Raw genomic sequence first — 27,237 nt, 5'->3', positions numbered from 1 at the left:
TCATCATGTTAATTATTGACTCAATTCAATCGAGTCATTCAGGAAATTATTCTTGTAAAATATCAAACAGATTTGGTTATGATACTTTTACAACTGAGCTTCTTGTTGAAGGTTAGTTCATGTTAACTTGATACTTGATCCAATGGTCACATCTCTGATTAATTATTGTTTCTATTTAATTAGGACCACCAAATTGGATTGAGCAACCAAAGGATATAAAATCTCATCACGGTGAAACAATTATCGTAAATTGTAAAGTATCGGGTCACCCAAAACCCAGAATTCAATGGCGGAGACTCTCAGGTAACTGAAATTTGGAAAAATCCTTTTCTATTTCATTTTCTATATTTACTTTTGTCCTGTTTTTTAAAAGGTTCATCATGGATAAATTTTGTATCGGAAGGCACAAGAATTAAGAATATTGAATTGGAAAATGATAAACTGATAATAACCAACGTTTCTCGGTCTGATAATGGAAGATTTGGTTGTTCTGCCATAAATGGAATCGAACCTAATCTTTGGTCTGAGTTCGAAATTTCAATTGAAGGTAAAGTTTCCGAAGATTTTTCTTTACTTATATTGCTTGAACTCGGCGCTTTTTCATCTATTTAGACATAAAAACAACTTTTACAAGACAAAATCTAATGTTCTATTATAATAACATTATCCAAAATTTTCTGTATTTCCATCTCGAATATCAATTATGAAGATGAATCATTTACTCTCTGCTAGTTTGACATTTTTTGTTCTCGTTATAAAACTTAGCTATCAGCAAGAAAGTAAGTATGAATGAAAAATTCTGATTCAAGAAATTTACTAATTGCTCTTTATTACCAATTTTTAAGCTCCAAAGGTTGCTCCATTTTCATCATTGGTAAAACCCGTGATTGGAGGTAAGACTTCATTCACTTGTCAAAGTATCTCAGGATCACCTCCTCTTCATGTAACTTGGTACAAAGATGGAAATGAAATTCTCGATTCATTATCAATTAGAATTCAATCAAATGGAGATCCATCTATTTTGATTATCGATTCAATTCAATCAAGTCATTCCGGCAATTACACTTGTAAAATGTCAAATAGGTTTGGCCAAGACTCTTACACATCTGAGATTCTTGTACAAGGTAACCCATTAGACTGAAATTTCATTGCTTTTGCTGATAAACTTAACTTTCAATCAACAGGATCACCTAATTGGATTTCAAAGCCTGTCGATGTTAAATCAACTTTGGGAGATTCATTAACTATCCAATGCTCAGCATCAGGTTATCCTAAACCGATTATCCAATGGAAAAAATTTCAAGGTTCTTATATCAAAATCTCAATTGTCAATATCCTTTCATGTCTCTTTTATCCTCGAATCAATTTTTAAGGTTCATGGATTAATTTATCTTCCAATGGAACTACAAATGAAAATGTCCAACAATCAAGTGAAAAATTGATTCTATCAAATGCTTCTCGTGATACTGGTGGTAGATATGGATGTTCAGTAGCGAACGGAATCAGACCCGATCTTTGATCAGAATTTGACATCAAAATCGAGGGTATTGTTCATCTTTCTTGTATATTGTCAGTTTGCTTGAAATCGGCGCTTTCTATTTTGTGGATCTTGTAAAATAAAACATTTCTTTCATCTGAGAAAAGAAATGTTTTGATATTTCATATGTTTATCATTGAGAATTTAGCTGATTGACCATGAAGATCGTTCAGTTGGTAATTTTGTTCATCATTAGTGATCGTATTATTGGTCAAGAAAGTGAGTAATCTATGAAATTGTCATGATTTTAAATTGTTTGACTGAGTTTTTGTTTCTTTTTAGTTCCAAAAGTGAATCCATTCAGTCCATTTATCAAACCAGTGATCGGAGGAAAAACATCATTCACTTGTCAAAGTCTCTTTGGATCTGCACCTCTTTCAATTACATGGGTTAAAGATGGACAAGAGATTTCTGATTCATCGGAAATACGAATTCGAAACATTGAAGATTCATCAATGTTAATTATCGATTCAATTAAATCAAGTCATTCGGGAAACTATTCATGTCGAATCTCAAATAGATATGGTTCTGATTCATACTCTTCAGAGTTACTTGTTGAAGGTAAGGTTCAAGTGTCTTTATCTTCATATATTCATCTTATTATCAACTATTAAATTGTTTTTAATTAGGACCACCAAGTTGGATTGAGAAACCTCATGATGTGAAGATTCATATTGGGGAAACAATTGAAATTAAATGTTCAACTGCAGGTTATCCTAAACCAAGAATAAATTGGAAAAAATTGAAAGGTACAAATATGAAACTTGTTTGATTTCTTTACCTAATGACAATATTTTGATTATCGTTTTAGATTCCAATTGGATTGACATCGATTTAATTGCCGAAAGAAACATTGAAAGAATTGCTGATCAATTGATTGTGAAAAACTCTTCTCATCAGAATAACGGTAGATATGGTTGTTCAGTTACCAATGGAGTCGAACCTAATCTTTGGTCTGAGTTCGAGATCAAAATCGAGGGTATTATTATTTCTAGAATACAATCAAGTTTATTTGCTTGAAAATTGGCGCTTTCTTGTCTTATTAGTTATTCAAAAACTATTCATCTTACCAATTTATTGTCAAAATCACAACATTTGCTTTAAATTGTTTACATTTGTAACAATCTATCAACAATACAGAACTTCAGATATGATAACTTTAACCATCGTTTTGATAATCGGGTTTTGTGTGACCAATGCTCAGGAAAGTAAGTTTTTGATGTGAAATATTTGATACTAATTAATGTTTATGTTATGATTTAGGTCCAAAAGTGAATCCATTTGCTCCATTGATCAAACCAGTGATTGGAGGAAGGACATCATTTGCTTGTCAAAGTCTATCTGGATCACCTCCGATTCAAATCAAATGGTTCAAAGATGGAAAAGAGCTTCATGATTCACCTTATATAAGAATCAGATCAAATGAAGAACCATCGACTTTAGCGATTGATCAAATTACTTCAAGTCATTCAGGAAATTACACTTGTAAGATATCAAATAGACATGGAGAGGATTTTTATACCACCGAGTTACTTGTTGAAGGTAATTTCCAACCGATTTTACATTCGATTGATTGATATTAACTGATATTTTCATCTTTCTAGGACCACCTCAATGGTTAATTAAACCAGAAAATTTAAAATTATCACTTGGAGAAAGAGCAACAATCAAATGTTCTGGTATTAGTTATCCAAGACCAAAGACAATATGGAAAATGAAACAAGGTTTGTTTTCTAAGATTCTGTGGTTGGAACATTCTGATTAATAAGTTGATTTCTTTCTTCATTAGACTCACAGTGGATCACAATTGATAAATTAAACTCATATGATGTGGAAATTGTTGACAATGAGCTAATCATCACCAAGGCAGGGAAACAACACTCGGGTTCCTATGGATGTTTGATTACCAATAACATAGAACCAAATGTTTGGAGTGAATTTAGTATTTCGATTGATGGTAAATCTTTTATTTAAAAGAAACATTTTCTCTTGAAAGTTGGCGCTTTTCTTGTTATTTTCTAGTTTATAATCAACTGTTTACCTTTTAGACTCTTTTGTGTTTTTGTGATCAAATTTCGAATCATTTGTCTGATCATTGTGACGATGTTTTCCAAAAGTTATTTGATTCTATTCACTTTTATCCAATGGATTTACGCTCAGGAAAGTAAGTACCAACCACCATCATCCATATAATTGGTCACTAATGTCTTTAAATTGTCTATTACAGATCCAAGAGTAAATCTATTCACAGCTCAGTCCAAACCTGTGATAGGAAGTAAATCTTCATTCACTTGTCAAGCATCCGCTGGATCTTTACCATTGAACATCTTATGGTACAAAGATAACAAGGAAATAAGTGACAGTTCAACAATTAGAATTCGGACAATTGAAGATTTTTCTAATCTAATCATTGAATCAGTTTCACCAAGTCACTCAGGGAACTACACATGTAAAATATCAAATCAGTTCGGCTCAGACATTAGTTCACTGGAATTGAAGGTGGAAGGTAAATTTCAAGAGTCTATCCTTATTATTTACTGATTATCGAATTTATTTAATCTCAGGTCCACCATCTTGGAATGAGAAACCAGAGAACCTTAGAATTCGACTTGGTAAATCTTCTGTTATCAAATGTTCTGCAAGTAGTTATCCAAAGTCGACAATTGAATGGAAAATTTCAAAAGGTTTGTTTGGTTAGACATTCGGATCAATGTTCTCATCTTTAAAATTACTTTTTCTTTTCAGGTTCATCTTGGACATCTCTTGATTCATCGGATTTATTTAAACGAATTGACGACAATCAGCTTAGCATAGTAAATGCGAGTCCAAAACACTCAGGAAAATATGGTTGCTTAGTATCAAATTCAATCGAACCAAATCTTTGGAGCGAATTCAATATTGCGATTGATGGTAATGTTATAATATCCAATTAAGTTTCCTTTTAAACTTGAAAAGTGGCGCTTTCCAATAATATAACACATAGATTAATCTTTATTTATGTTGATTGGTGTTTGTTGACTGAAATTGTTTAAGCAAAACAATGTTGTTGGTACTTTTGTCTTTGTCTATTATTAGCGTTTCAAATGGACAAGAAAGTAAGTGATTAGTCCTACTTGTTTACTATTGAATAACGTTGTCAATTTATCCAAATTTATTTCGTGTTTAGGTCCAAAAGTGAATCCATTTGCTCCATTGATTAAACCAGTGGTTGGAGGAAAAACATCATTCGCTTGTCAAGCTCTTTCAGGATCATTGCCTTTGTCTTTTATCTGGTTCAAAGATGGAAAAGAAATCAGAGAAATCTCATCAATCAGGATTCGAGAAAATGAAGATCTTTCCAATTTGATCATTGATTCAATTTCTTCAAATCATTCAGGAAATTATACTTGTAGAATCTCCAATAGATTTGGTTGGGATGAGTTTTCAATCGAGTTGAACATTGAAGGTACAAAGAGACAAGAAGGTTAATGTTACATTTATCATACGAAATGTTTAACTTTTTTTGTGCTATTCTATTGTGTCAAGGGCCACCCTTTTGGAAAGAAAAACCCGAAAATATAAAAATTCACATGGGTGATAGTGTTTCGGTCAAATGTTCAGCTCTTGGTTTTCCAAGACCTAAAGTTATTTGGCAAAGATACAAAGGTTATTATTATTGTTTCATTTTCTTCATTCAAACATTTCTCATTCATTTGTTTTCTTTTTTCTCTTCCATGTTTAGAATCCCTTTGGACTCCAATTGATAAACATGAATCAACGTTGGAATCAAATTCTGATGAATTAATAATCAGAAAAGGTTATTCGAACCACTCAGGTCAATATGCTTGTTACATAAGCAACGGAATTGAACCTGATTTAAGACACGAATTTTCAATCTCAATTGATGGTAAACTTTGTTATTCTTTAGATACTTGAAAAATGGCGCTTTTATCAAGATTATTTTGACAAAATCAAGTTTATTTTCTGTTTACAAAGAGTCAAAGGTCTTGGTCTCTTGTCTTGTGTTTAGATAATCTAACTTAAGGTCAGGACAATGATCACTTTTGTTATATTTAGCTGTTTACTATTATCGTGTACTGGTCAAGAAAGTGAGTTCCATCATAACAATTTGAAGTTCTCGCTCTAATTAGTATTTTTTTGATTATTTCCTCAGGTCCAAAGATTAATCCATTTTCGCCATTAATCAAACCTTTGATCGGAGGCAAGACATCATTCGCTTGTCAAGCTCTTTCAGGATCGCTGCCTTTTAATATTCTTTGGTTCAAAAATGGTGTAGAAATTAAGGAATTATCATCAACAAGAATTCGAACCAGTGAAGATGTTTCTGTTCTTATGATTGATTCAATTTCATCAATTCATTCGGGAAACTATTCTTGTAAAATATCCAATAGATTTGGATCAGATGTTTATTCAATCGAACTTAAAGTTGAAGGTAAATACTTATCTAAACTTTTCCGATTGTTTAATAATTCAGTTCAATTTATACGATAATAGGACCTCCATTTTGGAATGAAAAACCTGTTAATCGCTCGATAAAATATGGTGAAAGTGCTTCGGTTAAATGTTCCGCTTCAGGTTTTCCTAAACCTAAAATTTCATGGAAAATTTTCAAAGGTATTCAAATTGACTGTTTAATTATTCTGTAAACAAATTCTAATCACCATTATTTCAATAGGATCTTGGATAAATGTTGAAAGTTCTGATGATTCTGTCATCAGAGTCGACGGTGAAATACTTAGTATTTCAAAAGCTCATTCCAAGCATTCGGGTAGATATGGATGTTCAATCACCAACGGTGTCCAACCAAATCTTTGGACTGAATTCAACATTGATATTGACGGTATTTAGAGTTGCATGGTCATTAGATCATAATTGCTTCGAGAAATTTGGTCCGTAGTAATCCACTTTTGCTTGCTATTCACAACCAGAACTTGATGAATAATTTTCATCGAGTTTGTTTCAATCTCATTTGAAGAAACGGTCTCGTCATTTTTTTCATAGATCGCGGCAAAGTTCAATCTTTGTTTACTCTTTTACTTGACTAATGGTCTTTGACATTACCCATTGTTGTATCAAATTGTATCGGTTTCAATTTGACAATTTACTCTTCACTATGATCTGTAATTTTTTTCTCATATTTGCAATTAGTTCACAATTTATACTTTGTCAAGGTATGTATGTGATTATCTCATAGACTCGATAGCTAATTCTTTTAATTGTTCTTGATTCCGTACAGATGCTCCAAGGATCACACCATTTAATTTTCCAACTAATCCAATGATTGGGAGATCAATTCTTGTTTATTGTTTGGCTGAAACTGGAACCCAACCAATTAGATATCAATGGTTACGAAACAATCAGCCAATTGATGAGACTAATAGCTTAGAGAATGGAATCAAACAAATTGTAGAGCCAATAACCAATGCATTCGGCTTGATCATTCAATCAGTTGAAGCTAAACACTCTGGAAATTACACTTGCTCAGCTTCCAATTTGTTTGGTGATGATAAATTTACATCTCCATTGATTATCAAAGGTCGGACACCAATCAATCGTGGTCATTTTTCCTCTAACTCATGATTGATTCATTTCTTCAGGTCCACCAATTTGGATGAATACATCTAATTCAGTGATTGATGTTCAACATGATCAACCATTGAATCTGTTTTGTTTGGCGGGAGGGTTTCCAATACCAATCATTTCATGGAAGAAGATTGATCAAAGTAAACCAACTAATTCATAACATGGAAACATTTCATTAACCTTTTCAGAATTACAATTATCCTTTGTGTTATTACAGTTAATCATTTCAATTGCCATCGAAATCGTCAATTGTTTTGGAAAAAGTTAAAAAAAGTGACCAAGGGATCTACGAATGTACTGCTTCGAATGATTTAGGAACGATAACCAAGCAAATCAAAGTAACTGTTCTGGGTAAGATAATACGATGAGCTGGTTAGTCTTATTTAAAGTGATCTAATTTGTTATCGGAGGCAAGAAAATCTAGAACTTGAGTCAAAATCGATGAAATTTATGCGAGTTCGAAAATTGCGGTTCTATATGTTATACCTTTGATCTTATATCAGCCCAAATGTTATTAGTGATAATTGTTGTTTTCTTTGATTGAGAGCAATTAATTATGACAATGATTCCATCAACTTTACCCGCGATTTTGTTCATAATTTGTTTCTACAGTTCAACTGGAATAACATCATCAGGTTGGTATCCATGATTTAGATTCAATTTAGACTAATGCTTTGTTTTGTTTGTCTATTGTTGATTGTTTAAAGGTCGCCCCAGGATTCAACCTTTCACCTTTCCCAATGAAGTGAATTTAAATCAACCAATTTTAGTCATTAATTGTATCGTATCTTCCGGAGATGTGCCAATAACTTTTGAATGGTTAAAAGATGGACAATCAATTCAAGCCGAAAATAACAACAATGTTGATATTGATGTAAGAAATCATGAAATGTACTCGATATTGGAGATGAAAAATTTGAAAAGTAAACACATTGGCAATTATACTTGTGTGGCATCCAACAGATTTGGAACTGAATCGTTTACAAGCAGTTTACTGATGAAAGGTTTTCTACTTTAATTTAGCGAACCTCGAATCTGAATAGTTGATATAAATATTAATCTGATTCTTTTTTCTTGTTTTGTTTATCTTTTTTAGTTCCACCTTTTTGGATTAAAGAACCAACTGACATTAGAATCTCATCTGGTTCACAATTAACGGTTGATTGTTTAGCCAATGGTTATCCAATTCCAACAGTTACTTGGTCTTTAGTTAAAGATCCGAATGATTATCAACAAATTTCTAACCCTCTAACTAATAATTCAACTTTTCTCTCTTTCGAATCAATTTCTGTTAAAAACAAAGGAACCTACGAATGTATAATTAACAATTCAATTGGGTTCCCATTGTCAAAGAAAATTTTCATTGATGTTGTTGGTAATCATGAATATAACTAATTAATTTCTTTTTCTTTTGATGATAAATTATGTCGACCTAAAAGCGCCTCTCTCAAGCAATTAACTGAATTTCTCAATTTTCAGCCAACCTTTTGATACATTTGATTTCTAATTTCAGATTATTTTTGCTTCTTATTCTGTTTACAGTTTTCCCGGCTAAATTCAAGGAGAAAAAATCATATGTTTCAGCTAAACGAGACACTTCCCTCGAACTTGAATGTTCAGCTGAAGGAGATAAGCCTATTACTATTCGATGGTCTAAAGATTCAGTTATACTGAACAAGGTTGATTATCAACGTCACACAATTTTGGACACTCCAACAACCGAAGGGCTCAAAAGTACTTTAACCATTAGATCAGCTGATCTGGTTGATGATGGATCGTATTTGTGTTTAGCTGAAAATGAATTTGGTAAAGATGAGAGAAACATTCGAGTTACTATTATTGAAGCTCCACCTGCACCTCAGAACTTGATGATTCGCCAAGCTTGGTCTCGAAGTGTAAGCCTTAACTGGGCAGCCCCGTCGTCCAATGCTTCACCCATTTTAGGGTATATTGTCCGTTACTGGAAAATCACTGGCCCGGGAGGCAATGAAAGGCTCAGAGAAATCAATGTTACCTCATCGATGAACAATGTTCTCATCAATGGTTTAGAACCTGGTTCTTTCTATGAAGCGGAAATTATCGCTCTCAATGAGGTCGGAATCGGTCAACCCTCTCGAACCATTAAATTTGAAACAGGGGAAGAGGAACCAACCGGAGCTCCAGTTGATTTGCAAGCTATTGCTCGTGGACCAACTACTATTCGAGTCTCATGGAAACCACCGTCTCGAGATAAATGGAACGGCAAAATTTTGGGCTATTATGTTGGCTATCGACGAGCGGGTGACTTCAAGACACCGCACTCTCTGAAAACGATTGATGCTGCTTCTCACAACCACACTTATGAATATTTGCTAACCTCATTGGTCAAGGAACTACTTATGCGATCACAGTCAAAGCTTATAATTCAGCTGGAAGTGGACCTGAGTATCAGGAAATCTTGGCTGAAACCCTTTTGGGCAATGTTCCGCCCTCACCTCGATTTAAAGTCCTATCGACAACACCAGACAGTCTTAGTTTGAAATACAATGTTGCTCCTGGAACGGCTTCTGTTCAATTGATTCAATTACATTTCAAAGAATTTGATGAACCCGACTGGAAGGAATTAGCATTAACCTATGATGGTAAAGAGGTCAATGAATACACTTTGACCTCACTTAATCCATCGACAATTTATAAGCTCTACATTACTGCTTCAAATGAACATGGCATCAGTGATCCGAGTCAAATAATAACCTCTAAAACTGGTCGATCTCTTAATGATTTAACATTCTCAGGTTCATCTTATGATTCGACCTCACTTTTAGGAGGTGCTGGTCCAGTTCATGGGTCAATGTCATCATCTTTTGGTGCTATGGTTTATTTTCCCGCTATCACCATCAGTGTTGCCTCGATCATTATTGTTATTGTTATTGCTTTTGTCTTTGTGAAAAAGGCTCGACTTGAAGCCGTGGCCAAGACAAACTTTGAATTTTGTCAAGCATCTCAAGCAGGAACTTTGGCTTACAATCGATCCACTGGAACCACTTTTGGAACAGTTCAGCGATTCGTCGATCATGATAAGACAATGTCTCTAGTTGCCGCTGGACCTTTCGAAGATTCTTTCAATGGTCAACTTCCGACTGCTTACTCGAAAATACCAGTTGGTACAGAAAAACGTAATTCTACTCTCGGAGATGCTCGACACTTCTACGATTATCCTCAATAGATCGAAAATTTATCTTGCTCATCAATTCGATTTCGTATCCTTGTCAATTATCAATTTACTCTCCATTTCTAGGCTAGAAATTTCTTATTAATTAACTAAGCACTTTTGCCATTTTAATCAACCTGAAGTAATCAAGTCTCACTCTATTCATGTCAGTATTTATATCATTTTATTATGTTGATAATTTTGAACATCGATATGACTTTTTGATTGTCAATGATGTTTGTTTTCTTCAATGATTGATAATTTAATTCCGACTTTTAAACTCAATTGATTGATCTTTATCATGATCTTCTTTGGTTCATCAATATCTTTTTTTAAATGGTTTCTTATTTTGACTTTTATACTTAATTGTTTCATCTAAATCCAATTTAATCTAATCATGTGAATTAACCATTGCCATTATCTGGATTGAAATCGATTTACAATTAGCTTCTCATTGATTACAATCTATTAATTTATCACAATTAAGCTCATCTTTTTGTTTTCTCACTCTAATTGATCTCCTTTAGTTTAATTAATTTTCAAGTTTCGTTAATCATCCATTTGAAACTGTAACCATTGTTTCTGATATTAAACAATAAATTTACAATTAAACAAATTACAAGTTGACGTTTTTATCATAAATCAATTAATTATGATTGTCTGATTGTCTCTCTACTCGCTGAATGAAACCCAAGTGGGTTCGTTAAAACGCCAAATCTTTTATAAGAAAGTTATTTAGTTTATAAGAAAAATCTTTTGGTGCATTAACTTTATTCATTTCAAATTCTTTCTAATTATAATTAAATCAATTTATCTTTCAAGATTTGAGAATACTTTACGATGGTTGTAAGAATCTTGCAATCTGAATTCAACTGTTCGTTTTCATCTTCTTTTCCCAATCTCATACAAATTACCATTGAAATAACGCCTTACATGTGATATACATGCTCAGGTTCATACGCAAATGTAGTGAACTATTCTGTCTTGATTTAGCCGGTTCAATTTTGGTTAGCAGTCATATGAGAAAAATACACCCTCAACTATCTTGAAATTATCAAGGATCATAATAATGTTAATCATTTTCTTAGTTCATTTGCAGTTCGGTTCATTGGGTAAAAAACCGAAATCATTGGATAGAATTGATAAATAAAACAAATGAGTGAGACTCTAATTTTTTGCAATCGATTCAAGTTAATTATTGATGATTATCATCACATAACAAACAAGATTAGTTAATTATCGCTGTTTGTGATTATTCAAAATACTGGTAGTTTTCATCTCTGGAATATTTGTAACTTCAATGTTTCATTTTGGTTAATTCATTGAGTAAATCGAAATGATTCCAATCTTATTAAATTTGTTTACTTTTATATTTCTCTCAAACTTTTATATACTCCAAATATCTACTGGTAAGTTTTGTCAATTCATTCAAAATCTTTTAATCAACATCAACCTTTAATTGTCTTAGAATCTCTTCATGATTTTCCTTGGTCAGTGGATAAAGGAAATTGGATAATAACTGCAAAGTTAATCTCGGTAAGTGGATCTTCAATTATTCTCCGATGATTCTTCAATAGTTAATGGAATATTCAATTTAGTCTAGTGATGAAGTTTACGATATTCGAGAGTACGTTCATTCAAGTGAAGTTGTTCGCGGTAAAATTACAATATCATCAGGAAATGATAAGTTGGATATTTTTTATTCCAGTGAATTCGAAAACGATAGATTAGTTATTCAGAGTAAGTATTGTAAAAGTGATAATTTACGAATGGTTTTGTGTTCTTAATCATTTTTACGTACCAACAGACCAACAATGTACTAAATTTACTTTCAAAAATCAATGGGACAACTTTCTTTTTAACATCGATTCGAAAAAGCCTCTTCTTAATCATGTACTGTTGACGGGACCTTCGATTCTGTTCAGGATCAATGGAAAGAGTTTAAATTGGGTAAATATTGTGATCATTTAATTTTCTTTTCTAGAACTCAAATAATAAAGTCAAGTTAAATAAATGATTGAATAGAGAAAAGGAGGAGATACAAATATAAGAGGATTTCCAGTCCATTCTGCAAAGACAACGTTCAATAGAAATCTTGATATTATTTATTATTACAAAAGTAAGTCGATTTTCTAAAGAAATATTCCAAATGTGGATGTATTATAATTTATCTTTAACATTGTTTATCATTACCAATTCTCTTAATGAAGCCCATTTAGATTCTCCTGGAATTTTACAAGCGAGTCGATTACAGTTCGAGGGTATGGATTCGTCTCTTCAGCTCGTAACTTTCAGAGAAAATGTTAACTTGGATATTTATTCAATTACAGAAACACAAGAAGAGCTTGATAAGTTTGTTACGGTAAGAAGGGTACAAAACATTTTCATCGATTATTATAAGAATTTATCACCTTCAGGTTACACCAGGAATCGGTTGTCCTTTGCACCTGATAACATCAAAATCTCATGACTGGTTTCAGATACCAGGAATGTCTTGGTTAGTTAATTATCATTTCGTTGCAACAACAACTGTTTATGGGCCAAAAAAATCAAAAACGTTGAGTGAGGTAAAGTACATGTATTATAATCTTTAGTGACACATCCATTCGGTTACATCATTCTTAATAACTGAATGAATCTTCTCTATCAAATTGGGAAATTTTTGTTTAGATGTTCGTTAACAGTGAATATCTAACCACAAGTTTGAAGACAATAGAACAAGGAATTATAACGGAATCTCTGTACGATTATAATTTGGGAACTGTACATGTATCTCTGAGTAAAGGTCGTTGTTTGAACTCTGGTGTTGGTCCGAATAGTCCAGGAATAAGTACTTACGGAACATTCAGTTCTGCTGGTTTTCTCAATTACGATTATGTCTATGAATACTCGTATCTCGGTAAAGTGCACATCGTATGTTTCAACATCTTCAATCAAAAACTTTCTTACGAAAATCAAAACTTTTTTTTCTATTTAAATGAAACAAAGGAATCGGGATACGAAACTTATGTTTGGGAAAGAGTTGATTACGATTATAAATTTGAGGGAGAAAAATATGATAAATTCGTTACCAGTCATTATTTTGTTTCGTCAGTAAGTAATCGTTTCAATCGTTCATTTCACGATTGAAGTTGAAAATTTCATGAAATTTTCTGCAAGATCTTGACAAAATTTCCAATCCCCACCAGGCTGATGCAAAGTTATTCAAAGGTTTTATTCTGGTCAAAACTAAAACAAACAATTATAAAAAAGTAAATAACGTAAGTGAGAAAAAAACAACTACATTAATTAATTGTATTAATATCTATTGGATAATACCGATGAAAATTCTCTTCTCTAAACATTCAGAGTACATATCAATTTATCGAATCCATTACAAAAGATTATTATGGATTAGAGGCTGAATCCGAAGTGGAATTATCATTACGTTTCAGTGATTGTTACCCTGATTCTACAGATAGAAAGACTTTCGAAATTTATTTCACTTGTAAAGAAGCAGCAGATTTGGACTGCGTGAAATATGCGGAAAATCATTTTAACGAGTTTATCGCCAATGCCAAGAAGGCTTTGGCGGGGAAAAATATTTCTTCTGGAAGAATTGTCAATATTGATCTCTCTTTTAAAGATCGAGATATCATAGTATCAGTCACCTTTTTGAAAATTCCCAATATTGAAGGTAAGTTTAAAATGGTACTCGGGTAAGTATCGAAGATGGAAAATAATTTTTCGCTCTTCTTTATTGACAGATAGTGTATTCAAAGAAAGAATAAAATTGTCCAAGAATACGATTTCAAGTTCATCTCAAGTATCTGCAGAATCAGTTGGAGAGTGTCTCCATAAACAAGCTGGATTCTATTTAGCCAAAGAGTAAGTATTCATGGTAACTTATCGAGCTTTAAATTTAATCTATTAATAATTTATCTATTCAAGAGTTATTATATTTTGTGATGCCGAAGATACAAGGTCCAATATTTGTGGTAGGCTTCAATCTGCAGAGAAAGTTGTCCAAGAGAATGCTGGTACAATTTGCGATGTATATTATCCAGTGAATAGTTTTTTTCTATTCAAAAAAGAAATCGATCTCGAAAATTGGAAGATCATATTCGTCGTCAGACATTACGCATCTACTTTACCGGTGGTGTACACACACATACTATAGTGTATGAGAAAACAAAAGTCATTGACGTAACTTATGAGTTAGATAAAAATAGAGACTCTTTCGTATTGGTGGCGACTGACAAGAAACTGATTGATTCTAATGGTGATGTTATATCGGCCAAAGAAGTTTCCAATCTTGGGGATTGTTATCGTACTTGTGCTCATGATAATGTCAATCTTTGTGAGACTTTCGTTTATTGTCAGTATACAGATAAATCTTCTTGTTATACATCAAATATTATCCATGCTAATTTATCCTCGCGAACGACAGAAGATGAATCTTGTAAAATTTACTCAAAGAACCGACTATTAGATTACATTAAGATATCTTCAAGAGAATTTAAAAAATCGCTTAGCATCGCTATTGATGTACCACTCGATGATTGTGCTTCAATGTGTAGTTCATCTGATGAGTGTTTCTCATTCCAACAATGTGATGGTTCTTGTACTTTGAGTGGCTATTATACTGATTCGATATCACAGGAAAGTAGCAATTGCGATATTTATATTCGTAAGTATTGTTTATATTTTTTTGAAGAGAAAATGAATATTTTTATTAATATAACTCAATATCTGAATTATTTCAGCGAAAGTTTCAGAACTATTTAAATCCACTGGCCGGCAAATCGTCTCTCGAGTTTTTCACACTGAGATTAATTTAAATTTGGATCAATGTGCAGCTCTTTGTGCTAGTTGGACAAATGCTGGTGAATTTTGTTTATCGTTCAACTATTGTCCTCAAAACGATGGAAAAAGTTCATGTAGTTTATCTGGATATACAATTAACGATAAATCAGCAAATCCGATTGATTCAGGAGTTTGTAAAAATTACGAATACAAAAATCAACAATTAAATGAAAGAAATAATTTTAAACTTACCATTGGAGGAACAAGCGGAGGAGCTACTTTTGGTATAATCATATTGTTCATTGCCGTTGGACTTTTGCTTGGATTTATTTTCCCAATGTTTATCAATGGAAAATTAAAAGAAATAATCACCCAAAAGTTTGTTTCAATATCTTCCTCGGAACGAGAAATCAATTCATTTGAATGGACAAGGCAAATCGATGAAACTGACAATATTCAGTCACTTTAAAATTTACATACATGTTTGTATTCATAAAACTGACTATCAAATTGATTTATTACAATCAAGTTCGATGAAAAATTTTGTGAACAATATAACTACAAATGTAATAATTATCTTTACAATTAAGCTCATCTTTTTGTTTTCTCACTCTAATTGATCTCCTTTAGTTTAATTAATTTTCAAGTTTCGTTAATCATCCATTTGAAACTGTAACCATTGTTTCTGGTATTAAACAATAAATTTACACTTAAATAAATTACAAGTTGACGTTTTTATCATAAATCAATTAATTTTCTAATTCTCATCGATTTGTTTCATACTTAATTAGTCGATCATTTGAAGTATAATCAATAAGGAAAAATGAAAATGATTAGATTTCATTTCTGATCAATGGTTGAATGAGTGTTGAAATATTTAGTGCGAAAACAATATAACAATACAATTGTTTAACAGAAATATATTATTACAGTAATTAGATGATTAGACTGACAACATTATAAATGATTTAGAAAAAAATAACAATATATTAATAGTCTTGTTGAATAATTCAACTTGACAATTTAACCCCACATGAGATTTGAGTGATGAAGGGGATTTATCGCTAAGCTTAACGAGCCTTCAAGTTGATCTGTGGTCAACGATTTAGGGTCAATATTGATTATACTCTTTTTCCCGTTAAAGTAATTAAATTCACCATCTTCTTCATTTTTTAAACGTCGACTTTGAACTTGATTGTAAGGGAACGTTGAATGGATAATGTTACTTGTTGACTCGTCGAAAAATATTTGACCAATATGAGCGACGTTTCCATTTTTAGTGTGGACTCGATAATGAATATGAGGTGTTCGTCCTGGATAATGTCCTGGGAATAGTGTTTCGAAAGAGACTGTACCATTGTCGTCGGTTATTTGAGCTCCTCGTAAGAATCTTCTGGCATCTTTGGGATACATTTTTTCTCGTTTTATCCTTGGCTTATCCATGAATCCCGAGTAAATGCCTGAAATTATGTTAACACAAATGAAAAAGTAAATCATTAAGTCTTAATTTTGAAAGAAAATCGATACAATAACATTACCTGAGTAATCGGGTTGCCAAATGTAAACTTTTACTCCTTCAATTGGTTTACATGTAGCGAAATCAATTAGATTTAAAGTAAGATTGAGAGATGTTCCTTCGCGATCTTCAATAATATTGGACCGAATGATATCTTCTTCAATGAAATATGGACCTTCACCAACTTCGGGACTTAATGGACAGTCAGCAAATCGAGTAGCAAATGATTCGTGTTGAGGTTCAGGAGTCGGGGAACACTGACCATCACCAGATTTAGGAACAATTTTCTCATCTTTCTTTGGAGGGGAACATGAATTACACAGTACATTTGATATGCAAAAGTAAAAGAAAACACAGGATAGGCCAAAAATCACAAATTTAGAGTCCATTTTGTTTAATCATCGAGCTATAGACCAACTAAAAAAAATATTCACCAATAAAACTATTGATTTGACTATCGATGGTTCATTGGTTTGTTAACTTGATTTTGATGTTGACAACAGCACATAAAACTAATCACTGCCAGGTACAGTTACCATCGTCATCACAACACTCCAGCAAACACCAAGAACGATAGAGAATAAGTTTAGCACAAAAAAACGGGTTTAACATCAGGATCAAGAAAAAAACTCTAATTGAGAGCAACAATTGATACTAAAAATAACTTTACATTAAAGTTGTTTGTTTCTGAGTTGGTTCACTTATCCGTTGGAATCAGGTAACAGTAACATAACTGTCATTTCTTGTACCATTATAGTCATGAAATTTTGTCACTGGACAATAGAATCAAATATTAACAGAGAGTCTCTGTCAGAGACATTAAATTAAATCAATTGTTTTGATTGAAAGAAAACTTTTTCCGTGAAAACCAGAAAACGAAAAGTGGAGAAGAGGCAAAGCAAAAGCGCTCAATTTGATTTGTATTAGTGACGAAAAAACTGCAAATTCGATGCTACTCTATTTTAAACTTTCCGTTATGATCTATTTTCGAGTTACAAATGTATAAAATCTTGATATTCTTAAGTAAAAGAGATTTAAATAGCCAATGGTCAAAAATGAGACTTTTAGAAAAATCGTTTTAAACACTGAAAACGAAAAATATTCTGAAAATTGAAAGACGAACAAAGTAATTGCATTGTTGAACTTTCTCTTTCCCCTTATTTACAAAAGAAGATTGAAGTTAGAACTTGTAATGCCACAAGTAGAGATTCCAATGTCGAGATGAACTTTCGTAACTATCATAATTATGGAGCGTGTATCGGACTTACAAAAGTAGACCCGAGTATCGATGTGCCAGAGGTTTGATTGCCTCTCAGGAAAAAGCTCTAGGTGAGCTGAAGAAAGTTTCATCTCACCTTTGGTCTAATAGTAATTGAATTTGATCAAAATCTGATTCCTTGTACTGAGAATCAAACAGTGAAATCAACACCAGCTAATCCAAACTACACATCGACTGATGGGTATGTCAAAAAAACGATCAGAGAATGGAAATTACAATTGTATTAATTGTTTCAATTTAATTGAAAGATATTTAAAAAAAAAATGCATCTTTGGTTGAATACATTTAGTGACGTTTAAAGAGACAATTTAAATGTAGTGAATGAAGTGAATTGATTAATAAACTTTTCTGTGATCCTTTAAAATCAGTTTGACAATTAAGATGATGTTGAACTTGTGAGATTATTTCTTAGGTTGAATTTCATCAATTTCTCATTTTTACGATTTCCAATATGAGCTTCAATTATTGTCCCAAACTCTTGTCTATCCAAAAGCTCATATGCAGTACCAAGTAAGAAGATTATCAATCGATTGAAAAATTCATGACCAAAACAGAAAAGATCAATTCCTAACTCCAAAGTCATTCCAAAGTCACATTCGTCATTGGCTAAATTGGTTAGATTGACAATTTCTTTCAATGATTCATAGGATTTGCTTCTTTGTCGATCCTCTTCCGGCAAATCAATCAGCTTTTTGAGTAATTTTCTAAGATTTTCTATGTCAATTAAAGATATCAATTAGTTAAAGCAAGGATAATGTTGTGTCATGAAACTCACGATCAGATTCAGGTAAAGGTCGATAACCAACATCTTTTTCAAATGGAACAACAATTCCAGCTCCATGAAAGCTTTTGGTGACAATTTTTTTCTTTCTTCTTTTCATCTCATCGTTAGTTAGACTAATATTGTTTTTTTCAGCGAAACTTTTGATTTTACCAATGAGCTTTTCGGTTACGATCTTCTTGTCACTTTTTCTTCTGGCCAAATCCTCACTTTTGGACATAGACAAGAACGAGTTAAAATTCAATTGTTATTCGGTGATTGTTTATAACAATAGAAAATCTTACCAATGAGCCAATAGGCCTGAGAAAAGGTTATCACCAAGAGGATTAATGAGACATGATTTGTCTGGATCATTAGAAACAACCATTGAAGGCATTTCAGAGGGCGAATCTCTATGGATAAAATGGAAAAGAATATTCAATTAACTAGTTGTTTCTTTAAACAGGAGATGAAAATTTACCTGAAATAACCAATATGGAAATTAGACTTTGGGTCACGAAGAACAGTCTGAAGCTCGGGAACATCATAAAAGAAACGATAATAACAAAGAAGGACATTCGGATCAGTTTGGTCCAGAGTTTCATCGTTTAATTTTCCATCAATTATATCAAATGGACCAACTAACAGAATATCAACTTCATTCAATGAAGCTAAAGAAAAGAAAACACTCAGGATAAGAGATTGAAGAAAAAGAAAATTACCAATTTACCTTTTGGATTAAGTGGATTTAATGATGAACAGAAAGACCAGAATTTGAAAAAATCTTCAGGCATTGAAACAAGAAAATGTTTCTTTATTTTCTCATTGATTTGATTAGAGTCAATTGATTTGGACTTTTTAGTAAACATTTTGAAAATCAAATGAAACCAAAAGTAAATGTAGACAATCAAACAATCAACACAACTAAACAGATGAAAAACCTTCTTGTGAATGTAAACAAATGAAACCAAATGGATTCGTAATTTGTTAAAGCGCCAAATCTTTTGATAAGAAAAAAGTTTTGGCGCTTCAATTTTATTCAATTCAAATTCGTTCCTATGATTGGTCAAATTTTCCTTAAACTTTCTGATAATTAAATAAATAAAAGAATAAATAAATTAAAAATAAGTTCCAATCAAACTTAATCTTCTGGTTTTCATCTTCTTTTCCCAGTATTAAGCAAATTACCATTGAAATAACGCCTTACATGTAATACTTTGTTCTGGATCTGGTTCGTTCAATTGTTTGCATTAAAACTCATTTTATTTAAATCACGACGAACTTTTCATTGGTAATTCAAAAAATCAACTGATATCAATTCTACCTTGATTTGAATGGTTACTTTCAATATATTGTAGATAGACAATCACACGAGAAAAATACACCCTTAACTATCTTGTTGTGGATAATAATTGATTTATCTTAAAACCTCATCCATTTGTCAAGGTAGAAAATCAGGTCTTTATCATCACTGAAAACAAACATCATGATCATGAATAAAATGCTCCAAATTGTATCAGCTGAAAGTTTACAAATCGGTCTAATTGTGACGTTTGGCCCAGCAACTAGACACCCAATTGATCAATTTTAGCTTAATTATTTGAATAAATAACCAATGAATCCCAGAATAATGTTAATCATTTTCTTAGTTCATTTGCAGTTCGGTTCATTGGGTAAAAAACCGAAATCATTGGATAGAATTGATAAATAAAACAAATGAGTGAGACTCTAATTTTTTGCAATCGATTCAAATTAATTATTAGTGATTATCATCACATTACAAACAAGATTAGTTAATTATCGCTGTTTGTGATTATTCAAAAGACTGGTAGTTTTCATCTCTGGAATATTTGTAACTTCAATGTTTCATTTTGTTAATTCATTGAGTAAATCGAAATGATTTCACTCTTATTAAATTTGTTTACTTTTACATTTCTCTCAAACTTTTATATACTCCAAATATCTACTGGTAAGTTTTGTCAATTCATTAACAATCTAAATCCATCTCTTAATCAAAATCAACCTTTAATTGTCTTAGAATCTCTTCACGATTTTCCTTGGTCAGTGGATAAAGGAAATTGGATAATAACTGCAAAGTTAATCTCGGTAAGTGGATCTTCAATTATTCTCTAATGATTCTTAGATAGTTAATGGAATATTCAATTTAGTCTAGTGATCAAGTTTACGATATTCGAGAGTACGTTCACTCAAGTGAAGTTGTTCGCGGTAAAATTACAATATCATCAGGAGATGATAAGTTGGATATTTTTTATTCCAGTGAATTCGAAAACGATAGATTAGTTATTCAGAGTAAGTATTGTAAAAGTGATAATTTACGAATGGTTTTGTGTTCTTAATCATTTTTACGTATCAACAGACCAACAATGTACTAAATTTACTTTCAAAAATCAATGGGACAACTTTCTTTTTAACATCGATTCGAAAAAGCCTCTTCTTAATCATGTACTGTTGACGGGACCTTCGATTCTGTTCAGGATCAATGGAAAGAGTTTTAATTGGGTAAATATTGTGATCATTTAATTTTCTTTTCTAGAACTCAAATAATAAAGTCAAGTTAAATAAATGATTGAATAGAGAAAAGGAGGAGATACAAATATAAGAGGATTTCCAGTCCATTCTGCAAAGACAACGTTCAATAGAAATCTTGATATTATTTATTATTACAAAAGTAAGTCGATTTTCTAAAGAAAATATTTCAAGTGTAAATGTATTTTAATTTGTCTTTAACATTGTTGATCATTACCAATTCTCTAATAAAGCTCATTTAGATTCTCCTGGAATTTTACAAGCGAGTCGATTACAGTTCGTGGGTATGGATTCATCTCTTCAGCTCGTAACTTTCAGAGAAAATGTTAACTTGGATATTTATTCAATTACTAAAACACAGGAAGAGCTTGATAAGTTTGTCACGGTAAGAAGAATACAAGACTTTTCATGAGTTATTATAAGAATTTATCACCTTCAGGTTACACCAGGAATCGGTTGTCCTTTGCACTTCATAACATCAAAATCTTATGATTGGTTCATGGAACCAGAAATGTCAAAATCGAGCTATCATTTCACTGCTAAAACTACTGTTGATGGACCCAGAAAATCGATAACCTTAAGTGAGGTAATTAATAAAGTGGAAATTGTGATAATTTTCAACCAAACCTTCATATTAGAACTTGAGATTACCTAAATATCATCTTCTGTGATTTATTATTCTTCCACCAAAATAAATTAAATCAGATTACCGATAATTAGTGAACATCTCAAGAATGAAACACAACCGAAAAAGAATTTCAAACTCATCATAAGTTCCATTACTTATAAATGAAATTTCGACTCTTTTGCAAATAATAATCGAAACTTTCAAAACAGTTTCCCAATTAAAGGAAAGCTTACAGTTAAAGTCTTTCCATTTAAAGAAATCAAAAAGACGCTTAGATTTCAAACGATTTTAATTAATCTCTATGATCTATTAATATTTTGAATTTTCTAAAACTTGAAATTCTATTTCTTAGATGTTCGTTAACAGTGAAGATCTAACCACAAGTTTGAAGACAATAGAACAAGGGATTATAACGGAATCTCTATACGATTATAATTTGGGAACTGTACATGTATCACTGAGAGAAGGTCGTTGTTTGAACTCTGCTGTTGGTCCGAATAGTCCGGGAATAAGTTCTTACGGAACATTCACCTCATATGGTTTCCTCAACTATGAAGACGCATATAAATACTCATATCTTGGTAAAGTTTTCATTGTAAGATGTTTAACTTGGAAAAAAAATAATATCTTCATTAATATTCAGATTTTTTTCCCAACCAAATGAAACATAGAGATCAGGATACGAAACTTATGTTTGGGAAAGAGTTGATTACGATTATGAATTCGAGGGAGTTAAATATGACAAATTCGTTACCAGCCATTACTTCATTTCGTCAGTAAGTATCTAAGGTAATCGCACATTTTATGATTAACATTTTGGACCTTTTACAGTACGATGCCAAATTATTCAAAGGTTTTATTCTCGCGAGAACTACAACAAACAATTATAAAAAAGTAAACAACGTAAGTGAGAAAAACCAAATAAATCTATTGAATATTAATATTTTTCTCTGGTTATCCAGGAAACTTATACATTTATCCAAGAGAAAATAAAAGATTATTATGGATTAGAAGAGGCAGAATCGGGTCGAGATTATGAAGCTGAATTATCTCTACGATTTAGTGATTGTTACCCTGATTCAAATGATAGAAAGACTTTGGCAATTTACTTCAGTTGTGACAAAGACGAAGAAGATTTTAACTGTATAAAGTATGCAGAAAGTCATTATAACGGATTTGCCAACAAACTCAAGACCAGTTTGGTGAGACAGAACATTTCTCCTGGAAGAATAGCTGATATCGAACTCGTTTTCGAAAATACAAATATCATAGCATTGGTAACCTTTTTGAAAATTCCCAATATTGAAGGTAAATTTAAAATGACACTTGGGTAGATATCGAAGATGGAAAATAATTTTTCGCTTTTTCGTTTGCTAACAGATAGTTTACATAAGGAGAGAATGAAATTGTCTCAGAAGACGATTTCAAGGTTATCAGAAATTTATGCAGAATCAGTTGGAGATTGTCTTTACAAACAAGCTGGATTCTATATGGACCAAGAGTAAGTTTTCATGGTAATTTATTGACTTTTATACTGATTATATAATTCTTTCAAAAAGGGTAATTGTAGTTTGCAATCCTCAAGACAAAACTTCAAGCATTTGTAGTCGGCTATCTAAAAAGCGCCTTGTCAATAGTGATGATGGAACAACTTGCGATATATATTATCCAATCAATAGTTATTCGCAATTCAAACATGAAATTCATCTTGACAAGCTGGAAGATCATATTCGTAGCAACACTCTACCACTCTATTTGCTCGAAGATTTCATTGTTTATTTTGTATTTACGAAAGTCATTGACGTAACTTATGAGTTAGATAAAAATAGAGACTCTTTCGTATTGGTGGCGACTGGCAAGAAACTGATTGATTCTAATGGTGATGTTATACTAGCCAAAGATGTTTCCAATCTTGGGGATTGTTATCGTACTTGTGCTCATGATAATGTCAATCTTTGTGAGACTTTCGTTTATTGTCAATATTCAGATAAACCATCTTGTCATACATCAAACATTATCCATGCTAATTTATCCTCGCGAACGACAGAAGATGAATCTTGTAAAATTTACTCAAAGAACCGACTATTAGATTACATTAAGATATCTTCAAGAGAGTTTAAAAAATCGCTTAGCATTGCTATTGATGTTCCACTCGATGATTGTGCTTCAATGTGTAGTTCCTCTGATGAGTGTTTCTCATTCCAACAATGTGATGGTTCTTGTACTTTGAGTGGATATTATACTGATTCGATGTCACAGGAAAGTAGCAATTGCGACATTTATATTCGTAAGTATTGTTCATATTTTTTTGAAGAGAAAATGAATATTTTTATTAATATAACTCAATATCTGAATTATTTCAGCGAAAGTTTCAGAACTATTTAAATCCACTGGCCGGCAAATCGTCTCTCAAGTTTTTCACACTGAGATTAATTTAAATTTGGATCAATGTGCTGCTCTTTGTGCTAGTTGGACAAATGCTGGTGAATTTTGTGTATCGTTCAACTATTGTCCTCAAAACGATGGGAAAAGTTCATGTAGTTTATCTGGATATACAATTAACGATAAATCAGCAAATCCGATTGATTCAGGAGTTTGTAAAAATTATGAATACAAAAATCAACAATTAAGTGGAAGAAATAGTTTTAAAAGTGATCAACTTACCATTGGAGGAACAAGCGGAGGAGCTACTTTTGGTATAATCATATTGTTCATTGCCGTTGGACTTTTGCTTGGATTTATATTCCCAATGCTTATCAATGGAAAACTTAAAGAAACCTGCACTCGAAAGTTTAATTCAATGTCTTCGTCGGAACGAGAAACCAGTTCGTTCGAATGGACAAGACAAATGGATCAAACTGAAAACATTTAGTCAACTTGAAAATAGTACATTTAAATGAAAAAATTTCTTCCGACCATTAAAAAAGTCTTAAGTTTATTTAACAAACTGAGCTAATCAAACTTTTCATCCAATTTTTCGTTCAGAAGTAATCGATAATCAAACGTGCTTTATATTAATATATCATTTATTAATATTAGCATCTGAACCAAAACAACTTGATACTTTACAAGTCTAAATTTCAGAATTTTAATCGTGATAAATTTACTATGCAATGAAAAATTTGAGACTTAATTCGGCGATTTCTGACTAATTAGTATAACAAAATGATAATTTAAAACACTACCTGTGAAGTTACCAGAATAACTTGATTTAATTGAATCAACTGTTAACATTGATGAATTTTCATGGGTTCTAATTCAAGTTGATAATGAACCAATTAATTGTGCTCCATTTACATACCATGAAACGTTAAGTTTAAAATACAGAAAGGTAAACCTTTCAATTTCAACCTACTGAATTTAACTAATAAAGCCAATTTTTTGGATTAGTATTAATACTTGAATTAAACATCTAAACTAGTGATAGATTGAGTATCAGCTCAATTTTTGGAGACTTGAGTTGATTTATTTTATTGTATTATTTAAAATTTCAATTGTTTGTAACCTTTCTATTCTTAGATCAGAAGTCCTGTAAATATGTATGTTCGAACTTCGAAGTACCAAGACAAGTGAGCCAAACCGAAAAATTGTACTAAAAATAACATCGGCTCTAAACGAATTCATTCTATTTTGTTTACCATCATTCAATCTAACATTTTATGTTCTACGCCTACGTGACAACCTCGATTATCTAAAAAATTATTGATAAAATTATTGTGATTACATTGTTATAATGTGTATCCATTTGACAATCTGATAAATTCTCTAGATATCTATTAGGTTCAATTTGTTACAATTTGTTACAATACTGAACATTTAGATTGCTTTTAATTGTGATCAATGATATCGATTGTTTTTGAAAAACTGATAAGAGAATTGGTAATTGATTTCGAACAGTTTTTTGTTGATAGTCAGAACATTGTCGTAACCCATTAGAGTCAACCAATTTAAGTGAATTAATTAAAATTGATTCGATATCAATTTCGGATGTTAAAACAAAAATCAATCAGTTTCAGTTGATTTTAAAATATAGATCACTTTTACCGCACCCTTTTGCGATATTACATCTACCTAGGCAAAACTTAACTAAAAGTTCTTATGCTGTCAGGCAATTTTGAAGAAATGATAAAATCTTTGAAAGTGTCGTATTGTTTGTATCGTTCACTTCATATCAATTATATCAAAATCGAACCAGATACTGATACTTGGTAAATTTCAAGAAGAACGATACAGAGAACAAGCTCGAGTTCATTTGCGTAAATTATCTAGAGAATTGAGTGTCAATATAAAAAATGAAAATTGCAAGATTTTAATTGAAGAGCTCGAAAAAACAATAACAAACACTGAATAATCGGGACGATTATCCATCGCGAGGGAAATATGTTTGATAAAGTTAATGTTATTTATCAATTTCAATAAAATTTATGGACCAACACGAGTCTATTTGATGAATGGCCAACAAATTTAAACCAAAGATTGATTAATCAATCAGGAGGTAAAAACTCATCAATCATTGAATGATTTCTATGGACACAAAGTTGATTTTTCCAAGTTTGAAAACATAATATTTAAGTTTCTACCATCGAACACAACTAGTTTAGTCAGAAATCACCCTCAATCAATTCACAAATATTTCTTCTGGAAGCTGTTTCTCGAAAGATTTACTCTCACAATTTACTTTTGATTATGAAAACTTCTTTGATTAATAAATGATTTCTGTTCGTACGAATGCTGTGTAAATAGTGAGAATAAGTTATTTCCACTCAGTACCATTATCAGAGGTTTTACTGTACATTAAACCAACTCTAAACAGGTTGAGTACAAATAAAATTCTCTACTATTTAAATGGTTCGGCAAAATTTTTTGGATCATAAGTGAAAAAAGAGATCAGTTTGACTTCATTTCGTGTTTCTAACAGCCATTAAGATTAGAATGAAAGTTTCTGAGTTCAGTAAAATTCAGCCTGGAATTCAGTAATAGGAATATTTTCAAATCGTGATAATGAACGCGATAAATTTTTTCACACCTTCACAGTTACGGTTAGAGGTGTTTTTTTGATTTGATTGTTTGTGTTATAACTGGAAAGAAAATAACTATTATAAAACTATTGCAATTAATTGCCACATAAACACTTTATTAATAAAAGTAGAGCGGCACTTGGGTAACTTTTCCTTGATTTTCCATACCTAAAATGGCCGAAAACTGGCCATTATATGGTTAGTGAGGAGATTATCTTCCCTTATCTTCATCTTCTTCCTCAAATTTCATCCATAAGGATAACCAGGTACCACGTGAGAGGTGGTACCTGGTTGAACAAAGAACTGGTGGTGTAACCAGTTTACAGTTCTTCGTACATAGAAAGTATCAACGTCCCCGTTGATTTACAATTATTAGGAAATTAATTAATATAAT

General features: G+C 31.8%; 9 protein-coding genes across 11 annotated transcripts; 7 read left to right on the top strand and 2 right to left on the bottom strand.

Moving 5' to 3' along the window:
* The first annotated feature begins 5 nt into the window (after positions 1-5).
* LOC128390303 (peroxidasin homolog) lies at positions 6-1,519 on the top strand. Its single transcript, XM_053349996.1, has 5 exons — positions 6-111; positions 184-303; positions 374-547; positions 1,185-1,304; positions 1,374-1,519. The coding sequence occupies exons 1-5, from the start codon at positions 6-8 to the stop codon at positions 1,517-1,519; spliced, it is 666 nt and encodes a 221-aa protein (XP_053205971.1).
* Positions 878-10,595, top strand: LOC128390313 (cell adhesion molecule DSCAM-like). The gene is given in 10 exon segments (XM_053350007.1): positions 878-893; positions 994-1,124; positions 1,185-1,304; positions 1,374-1,544; positions 1,645-1,756; positions 1,820-2,098; positions 2,167-2,286; positions 2,349-2,516; positions 8,663-9,481; positions 9,484-10,595. Coding segments are annotated over 6 exon segments (2,289 nt in total). The 5' UTR covers positions 878-893; positions 994-1,124; positions 1,185-1,304; positions 1,374-1,544; positions 1,645-1,695; the 3' UTR covers positions 10,326-10,595.
* LOC128390344 (cell adhesion molecule DSCAM-like) lies at positions 3,501-4,854 on the top strand. 2 transcript variants are annotated; one of them, XM_053350058.1, is made up of 6 exons: positions 3,501-3,701; positions 3,765-4,043; positions 4,102-4,221; positions 4,283-4,447; positions 4,613-4,632; positions 4,704-4,854. In XM_053350058.1, exons 1-6 carry the CDS (start codon positions 3,641-3,643, stop codon positions 4,713-4,715), a joined length of 657 nt encoding a protein of 218 aa, XP_053206033.1. In that variant the 5' UTR covers positions 3,501-3,640; the 3' UTR covers positions 4,716-4,854. The 2 variants fall into 2 exon arrangements, with proteins under 2 accessions (XP_053206033.1, XP_053206032.1); XM_053350057.1 differs by having other exon boundaries at positions 4,571-4,632.
* Positions 6,402-7,458, top strand: LOC128390353 (cell adhesion molecule Dscam2-like). The gene is made up of 3 exons (XM_053350067.1): positions 6,402-6,708; positions 6,774-7,073; positions 7,135-7,458. Exons 1-3 carry the CDS (start codon positions 6,582-6,584, stop codon positions 7,278-7,280), a joined length of 573 nt encoding a protein of 190 aa, XP_053206042.1. The 5' UTR covers positions 6,402-6,581; the 3' UTR covers positions 7,281-7,458.
* Positions 7,478-8,411, top strand: LOC128390358 (cell adhesion molecule DSCAML1-like). Of its 2 annotated transcripts, XM_053350074.1 has the most exons (3): positions 7,478-7,755; positions 7,828-7,994; positions 8,217-8,411. In XM_053350074.1, the coding sequence occupies exons 1-3, from the start codon at positions 7,677-7,679 to the stop codon at positions 8,274-8,276; spliced, it is 306 nt and encodes a 101-aa protein (XP_053206049.1). In that variant the 5' UTR covers positions 7,478-7,676; the 3' UTR covers positions 8,277-8,411. The 2 variants fall into 2 exon arrangements, with proteins under 2 accessions (XP_053206049.1, XP_053206048.1); XM_053350073.1 differs by having other exon boundaries at positions 7,828-8,308.
* Positions 10,596-11,583: 988 nt separating the features above from the next.
* Positions 11,584-15,711, top strand: LOC128390361 (uncharacterized). The gene is given in 15 exon segments (XM_053350075.1): positions 11,584-11,719; positions 11,779-11,846; positions 11,909-12,050; positions 12,118-12,260; positions 12,336-12,429; positions 12,521-12,672; positions 12,728-12,877; positions 12,981-13,223; positions 13,299-13,403; positions 13,499-13,570; positions 13,659-13,986; positions 14,057-14,177; positions 14,241-14,395; positions 14,398-14,979; positions 15,056-15,711. Coding segments are annotated over 15 exon segments (2,937 nt in total). The 5' UTR covers positions 11,584-11,646; the 3' UTR covers positions 15,565-15,711.
* A 234-nt stretch (positions 15,712-15,945) lies between these two features.
* Positions 15,946-17,438, bottom strand: LOC128390339 (uncharacterized). Its single transcript, XM_053350051.1, has 2 exons — positions 16,634-17,438; positions 15,946-16,555 (listed from the first exon to the last, which is right to left on the bottom strand). Exons 1-2 carry the CDS (start codon positions 16,998-17,000, stop codon positions 16,119-16,121), a joined length of 804 nt encoding a protein of 267 aa, XP_053206026.1. The 5' UTR covers positions 17,001-17,438; the 3' UTR covers positions 15,946-16,118.
* A 664-nt stretch (positions 17,439-18,102) lies between these two features.
* LOC128390331 (histone PARylation factor 1-like) lies at positions 18,103-19,608 on the bottom strand. The gene is made up of 5 exons (XM_053350041.1): positions 19,381-19,608; positions 19,132-19,321; positions 18,956-19,063; positions 18,666-18,880; positions 18,103-18,604 (listed from the first exon to the last, which is right to left on the bottom strand). The coding sequence occupies exons 1-5, from the start codon at positions 19,517-19,519 to the stop codon at positions 18,267-18,269; spliced, it is 990 nt and encodes a 329-aa protein (XP_053206016.1). The 5' UTR covers positions 19,520-19,608; the 3' UTR covers positions 18,103-18,266.
* An 807-nt stretch (positions 19,609-20,415) lies between these two features.
* Positions 20,416-24,772, top strand: LOC128390308 (uncharacterized). Its single transcript, XM_053350002.1, has 14 exons — positions 20,416-20,619; positions 20,689-20,756; positions 20,819-20,960; positions 21,028-21,170; positions 21,246-21,339; positions 21,431-21,582; positions 21,637-21,783; positions 22,178-22,420; positions 22,497-22,601; positions 22,657-22,728; positions 22,788-23,133; positions 23,206-23,326; positions 23,385-24,112; positions 24,189-24,772. Exons 1-14 carry the CDS (start codon positions 20,547-20,549, stop codon positions 24,695-24,697), a joined length of 2,943 nt encoding a protein of 980 aa, XP_053205977.1. The 5' UTR covers positions 20,416-20,546; the 3' UTR covers positions 24,698-24,772.
* Positions 24,773-27,237: the final 2,465 nt, after the last annotated feature.

This window comes from Panonychus citri, unplaced genomic scaffold (genome assembly GCF_014898815.1).
Source record: "Panonychus citri isolate SS breed McGregor unplaced genomic scaffold, ASM1489881v1 Contig00118, whole genome shotgun sequence".
Lineage (NCBI taxonomy): Eukaryota > Metazoa > Arthropoda > Arachnida > Trombidiformes > Tetranychidae > Panonychus > Panonychus citri.
The sequence above is the reverse complement of the archived record's forward strand: the minus strand, read 5'-3'. Positions and strand labels throughout refer to the sequence as shown.

Bases quoted from the DNA above. Each gene is read 5' to 3' on its own strand.
- LOC128390308 (XM_053350002.1), top strand. From the start codon at position 20,547: ATGATTTCACTCTTATTAAATTTGTTTACTTTTACATTTCTCTCAAAC. The intron at 20,620-20,688 runs GTAAGTTTTGTC...TAATTGTCTTAG, and splicing joins TATACTCCAAATATCTACTG to AATCTCTTCACGATTTTCCT. The intron at 21,583-21,636 runs GTAAGAAGAATA...TATCACCTTCAG, and splicing joins AGCTTGATAAGTTTGTCACG to GTTACACCAGGAATCGGTTG.
- LOC128390358 (XM_053350073.1), top strand. From the start codon at position 7,677: ATGACAATGATTCCATCAACTTTACCCGCGATTTTGTTCATAATTTGT. The intron at 7,756-7,827 runs GTTGGTATCCAT...GATTGTTTAAAG, and splicing joins AACTGGAATAACATCATCAG to GTCGCCCCAGGATTCAACCT.
- LOC128390353 (XM_053350067.1), top strand. From the start codon at position 6,582: ATGGTCTTTGACATTACCCATTGTTGTATCAAATTGTATCGGTTTCAA. The intron at 6,709-6,773 runs GTATGTATGTGA...GATTCCGTACAG, and splicing joins ACAATTTATACTTTGTCAAG to ATGCTCCAAGGATCACACCA. The intron at 7,074-7,134 runs GTCGGACACCAA...TCATTTCTTCAG, and splicing joins ATCTCCATTGATTATCAAAG to GTCCACCAATTTGGATGAAT.
- LOC128390331 (XM_053350041.1), bottom strand. From the start codon at position 19,519: ATGTTTACTAAAAAGTCCAAATCAATTGACTCTAATCAAATCAATGAG. The intron at 19,064-19,131 runs GTAAATTTTCAT...TTTTATCCATAG, and splicing joins TTCCATATTGGTTATTTCAG to AGATTCGCCCTCTGAAATGC. The intron at 18,605-18,665 runs GTGAGTTTCATG...TAATTGACATAG, and splicing joins ACCTTTACCTGAATCTGATC to AAAATCTTAGAAAATTACTC.
- LOC128390339 (XM_053350051.1), bottom strand. From the start codon at position 17,000: ATGGACTCTAAATTTGTGATTTTTGGCCTATCCTGTGTTTTCTTTTAC. The intron at 16,556-16,633 runs GTAATGTTATTG...ACATAATTTCAG, and splicing joins TTGGCAACCCGATTACTCAG to GCATTTACTCGGGATTCATG.
- LOC128390303 (XM_053349996.1), top strand. From the start codon at position 6: ATGTTAATTATTGACTCAATTCAATCGAGTCATTCAGGAAATTATTCT. The intron at 548-1,184 runs GTAAAGTTTCCG...TTCAATCAACAG, and splicing joins GTTCGAAATTTCAATTGAAG to GATCACCTAATTGGATTTCA. The intron at 1,305-1,373 runs GTTCTTATATCA...TCAATTTTTAAG, and splicing joins CCAATGGAAAAAATTTCAAG to GTTCATGGATTAATTTATCT.
- LOC128390344 (XM_053350057.1), top strand. From the start codon at position 3,641: ATGTTTTCCAAAAGTTATTTGATTCTATTCACTTTTATCCAATGGATT. The intron at 4,044-4,101 runs GTAAATTTCAAG...ATTTAATCTCAG, and splicing joins ACTGGAATTGAAGGTGGAAG to GTCCACCATCTTGGAATGAG. The intron at 4,222-4,282 runs GTTTGTTTGGTT...TTTTCTTTTCAG, and splicing joins TGAATGGAAAATTTCAAAAG to GTTCATCTTGGACATCTCTT.